General features: G+C 36.5%; 1 protein-coding gene across 4 annotated transcripts in view; it reads right to left on the reverse strand.

The window, feature by feature from the left end:
- Positions 1-738: 738 nt before the first annotated feature.
- The window catches only part of LOC111263808 (uncharacterized), a 15,604-nt gene continuing 10,697 nt past the window's right edge, over positions 739-5,645 (reverse strand). For all 4 annotated transcript variants that reach the window (XM_022839204.2, XM_022839203.2, XM_022839205.2 and 1 more), the window contains 3 exons: positions 3,995-4,151; positions 2,549-3,686; positions 739-2,299 (listed from right to left, as the gene is read on the reverse strand). In XM_022839204.2, the coding sequence (XP_022694939.1) occupies positions 3,310-3,686; positions 3,995-4,151 (534 nt within the window). In that variant the 3' untranslated portion in view covers positions 739-2,299; positions 2,549-3,309. The remainder of the gene's footprint in view (positions 2,300-2,548; positions 3,687-3,994; positions 4,152-5,645) is intronic.

Here is a 5,645-nt window from a genome sequence, read left to right on the forward strand (position 1 = left end):
AAAATTCGGAAAAAATGTCGGACAAGGGTAGGACAACGCGTTATCACTGTTAACGAGTTGCGGGACTCGAACTCAATTGTGAACACTCACATTGACTACAAAGTTGAAATGATATGGTCAACAACAAGGTCGATTACAAATGAAATATTTAATTTCACAAAGTATTCACGTGAATTGTTGTGATAATCTGGCATCTGTTGATATACTAGTTATGCGTAATTAGAGACTTTTATCGGTAAGCTAACTATAGAAAACGTGCTTGCATAATGGGTCGAAGATGTGTCCGAGGGTGCATATTATTGATTTTAATGGCTAATACTAATATTAATACAATTAATTAATTATACTGGACTTAATCGTTGTGGTTACAAGTTATCCCTGAAATGTTTTCTGAAATCTGATTTATTAAGAATTTAGAGAGAGAATTTTTTTGTTTGTTTTACTACTACGCTAGGAGGAGTATCTATACTAATTTATAGGAAAGCGACATCTAAATGTAACAACATTTAATTGTCTGTTCACTGCACCAGTTTGGCTATTATCTATTGGTGCCATTTCGTTTGATTTTGACATGTATTTACATATGGCCATACATTGTGTGGGTCACTTCAAATCGAAACACTCTTATGGCAACACTATGAGCATAATTTTAATAGCAAACTAAACTTTCTAACTGACTGTTTTTTTCGAAACAAAATTTGATTGCTATTATAAATTAGCAAAGCAACACAAAAGGCATATTGTTGATTTCCTTGCGTCTTTCAAATTTCATTTTTATTGCAAACATGAAAATCATTGTACAGTTCATGTATATACACAAGTGTACAGCATTTGCAACCGTAATTTCGTCCGCAATATATGGGTGATAAAAACTGCTCGTTATAGATTACCTTTTCTCTCTCTTCATTTAACAGTCCACATCTGACTGCGAGGTATTATACCGTCCATTCTTGTAGCTATAAAACTAGACATGGTGCTAAATGATCATGGTGCTAATACTTAAACTCCGCTATCTGAATTCTGTGAAAGTATAGTCACCCATTTTTCTCATCTGTCTCTCCGATCTCCTTCTAGTGATAATTACACATTATATATACATCTAAGTGTATATACTATCTCCATAATGGGCAATACCTTGTAGAGAACAAGTAGGCGGAAATTCACAATCGTTGTAATTTCTCAAACGACAACCCTCTCGTAGCATGCTAATTTTCTCTGTAATTTTGATTACATATCTATTAGCGTTCATATAGAAGAGGGTACACGCGCCTATCACTTACTACCATATTTTCATAGTTCTCACACAGCTGGTCGCCAAAATAGTGCGAGGCAGCATCGTTCTTGCGGTGACTGTGCTTGCAATCTACTGTGTTTGACGTGTAAACGATGATTAGTCAACAATTTTGTTCTAACTAGTTTTTTTTAATCACTCATATATATATATATATATATATATATATATATATAGTAAGGCTACTTTCAGATTTACGTTATCTAATAGACGAACTTCTCTTATAAGAGAACAGATCTATTTGTCCGCTGACTACTCAAACATAGGTACACAAACAAAGTTACTTTCTAAAACTACAACCAATATTCGTGGCCGGATATTCAAGTGTGAGTAGTCTAAGACTTATAGTTAAACATAATATGCAGTAAAATAAATACACAAAAATAGCACAAATGGTGTATAGAGACGCTAAAATTCACCTTTAAAGGGGATCATGCTTTGAGGGCATAGAGTACATGAGTAGACATGAATGATAGTAGTTAAATGAAGGATATCTGTCTCGAGGCCAAACTCGTGCTTACTTGAGCTAAACAATCTCCAACTCTTTGTAGGTAAGTCCGTGCAAATTTTGGTAAATCTGGATAGCTTCATATTGTCATTCGATTTTTTGAAAACAGATTTCCGAAAAAAAATTCAATGGCAGCATATGTTGTTGAGCACACCAAAGGTACTTTCGCACTTGAGGGATAAACAAAAAATAAAGACTGCTAATAATAATTCTAGTATTCAAAATAAGTAGCAACAAAATCGGCTCATGCAAACTAAGCACATATCAAAAGCTTAATACAAACATGGCGGCAAACCTTTCAATAACCCGTATCGTATGTAAGCTTGAATTCAGAGTTTGATTCTTTTTCTTTACCCGTGCGCTATCTGACTTCAGAAGCTCGTCCAAAACTTCTCGATCCCACTGATTTGGTAGTAGCTGTTAATAACTCTACATATTTTTATTTTCCGCATAGACATGTACGCACGCATGTTTAGGAAGCCAAACATCGACACCAACTCCTGCAATCAAATTGTAAAGGTTCCTTAATAACTTAAAATCGATTTAAAAAAATTAATAACACAGAGATTAATTCTTCTGATATATATTTTTAAGGAAAAGTAGAAATAAACGTAGATTGGTCCCACCTGATTTTACCAATTTTAAATTATCCAACAATATACTCTACTTTCAATATATACTCTAACTCACACTCAATAGTTGTTAACATTACTGAAGTAAATTAGAAAAGAGCTTTTGTGAATACTAACCGTCAAAAGCCGATCGCGGCTCGTCCTATAAAGAACCACTTTTAGCCATCCTGTCCAGCCTCCATACGGCCAGTCTATCTATAAAGATGAACTTGCCATCAAGCTACTTTGCATTCAATCTGTTCAATTGGCATATAGCTTTCTCGCTGGCCTTCTTCAAGGCCAGTACCCCATTTCAATCTACGAATTTCAGTTGAAGTGCTGGCAATGTCACTCGATGTCCGTATTTCTGGTGGACGTTCGTCTACTCATACATCTTCATGGACACACCACTACTTGTCTTCCCTCACCGCTTTCACATTACTTCATCGTTCTAGGCATCCTCGCATCAGCTGAGATACATCCTTGTTCCCTCGGACACTATAAGATAGGCCTGTCCATGTACAGGGCATTGCCCCACAGCCATTCGGCGTTCGTACGCTCAGGGTATATAGTATGTGCAGCTAGATATAAAGAGAATTAGGGTCACCAAGTGTACCCCAGATATCACAGCAACAGTATCTACCTAGAGCACTATGTATAATTATTAGAGTAAGCCATCGCCATCAGGTTGTATCTACCATTCTATCAATAAGGCACCCCTCCCGTTTCGTTGTATTATCGGATACCAATGGACAGGTAGGTGGCATTTTTCTCACGCTCAGGGGCAAAAGATACCTTCTGAGAAAGGCCGGTGGCAAGTTTGTTGCGGTGATGTATACTTGAAAAAGTGACTAAGGCCGTTCTTCTCGTAGTCCGTAATAGCAGCCTAGTATATGCAACTAACTGATCGTGCACTTCTTATTGCTCTCGTGAAGGTTGTGATGATGCCGAATATCAGATATAGGTATACCTTCAAGCAGATTATGGGGACTGCTTGATCTACTGGATCTACTAGATCGTCGACCCGTTCGACTCCTGCCATTGGTGCTCGCGTGGTGGCGACTTTTGCGTTGGTGCCCATGGTGATTGAGACAGCCACCTTTAGCATTGTGTTGTTTGTGGGCACAGCACGCGACAAGCGAGGCTGCCGAGTAGGGATTTAGCGAGTATGATTTGAGGTTGGACTTTACGCTTGCTGGCAGCGGCAATCGTTCGATCGAATATGACGTTGTACGTTGAACTATCGTCCGACAACATAACTCCTGTAGACTTAATACTGAGACAGATGAAAACACAAATCATGAACATTCTTCATTAGGGGAATTTATAGCGCTTCAACGCCAATGAGGAAGTAGAATCTAAAACGCGGCTACCTACTACATTAGTTGATTTTCCGGTAGTGAAAAAATAAAAGCGACAGTATTTTATTTACCTCTAAAATAAAACAGCTAATGGAACAGAGAACCTGTTAGAATGATTTTATAAACACACGATATCACTATATTGTGATTTCTACGACTTTAATTTCTAATATTTGGCTACGTGATCAAATGTTTCGATTTTAACAAAAAATCAAATACTTACCTCGATTTTCATGCCACGAATGAAGTCGGATTCGATTGAGAACCTGCCGGCTGAGATCGACGAATGTTTCTGTAATGTTGTAGTCAGCAAGGGGGCTCACTTCCAAATATGACATGCCGTGTTTTGCTGCGTACTGCAAAGCCGTTCTCGAATTTACCTGGGGTACATAAAGCGGGCAAAAATTCATACCACTCGTATAGGTAAAAAAAAATACATTTAACAGTACTATTTTTATATGTAGGGTTACCAATTTTTGCGTGGTCTGTTGTTTTATTTCGTGCGGTTTGGAATATGGATATAAACAAACCTGTCTAGGAAACACGATTCAAATCTAGAAATGTTGTATATTAGGAAAGTACTTTGAGTAGACTAGGAAATCTGAAATAAGTATCTGAATTTACGTTTTATAAACATCTGAATAAAACATGAAAATGTTTATTTTTTTTATTTATTTATATATATTTATTTATAGAAATACAATTTAAGCCAAGCTACATTTGTCGTGTACCAATTTCAATCACTAACGAAAGTTTTAACTAGTCAAGTCAGGTTTAAGGGGTCTTTCGTTTTCTATGTGTTTTTGCTGATTTAAATTGTACACTGGCTAAACAACATATTCTGTATGTATGGCTGCTCTGTGTCACAGGGCTAAAACGACTATAATGAAAAGTTTGGAGATTACTTATAGAATAGGCATTCGACTGAATCACGCTGGTTCAAGTTGGCGTGTCCAACTGTCGGTTTAGAAATTTTTAAATGGCTAAGTATGTCAGAACAGGCCCGCCATATAATAACGGGGCTTATTTCTAATACTAAGAAGTATGCCAAGCACATGACATGAGAAGCCTCAAAAATGTTTTCATATATGTGCATGATATGTCATTTTTCTCTTAGCAATATAAGTCATTCCATGCACAGATGTAAAGCAATCATCGCAGAAACTGCATTTATAATATTTTGACCTCAATGGATACGTCTTAGTAATGATTTTCTGACTACCCCAACTAGGCCAGTACGGTATTTGTTGTATCGTGTTAGTAACTAAGTCATCATCGAGATTTTACTTTTCAATCCTTTCGAAAAGCTAACACTCTGTTTCTCCAACCATTATTATTATCGGTATGATATGGGTCTAGTCACTCGACCAGCATTCTACATGTACAGCATCCGCCCGCGTTTACCTATGACCATCTAAATTCATTCATTTTAACAACCGTTTTTCGCACATTTCTAGTACTATATGCACACATGAGACATTGCCCAGTATCATTCCTTCTAATACTTTTTGAGTCTACTCTTCCTACCGCGCGGTGTTAATTATGCTGTGATTCCACTGCAATTAAGGTATTGATGTCCTATGGTTTAACCCGTCACGTTTTTGTAAAAGTCATACGGACTTTAGTGTCACAATTCCTTATATTAGAATCCTCCAGAAACAAAGCTAATAAGTTACATAAATATATTAGTATTTTCATAACTTACATGTAGAAAATAATAGTAAATTTATTTGTAAAATTTTTTTGAGTAATCAATTTCGAATCGATTGTGAAAACTTCGAGAAGTTTAACCAATCTTTAGCCGCTTTTTTTGAGAAAACTGTTTCGAAAAACGCCTTTTCATATATATATGCTATTCGAACATATTTTTAAAT

This window comes from Varroa jacobsoni, unplaced genomic scaffold (assembly GCF_002532875.2).
Source record: "Varroa jacobsoni isolate VJ856 unplaced genomic scaffold, vjacob_1.0 scaffold_791, whole genome shotgun sequence".
Taxonomy (NCBI): domain Eukaryota; kingdom Metazoa; phylum Arthropoda; class Arachnida; order Mesostigmata; family Varroidae; genus Varroa; species Varroa jacobsoni.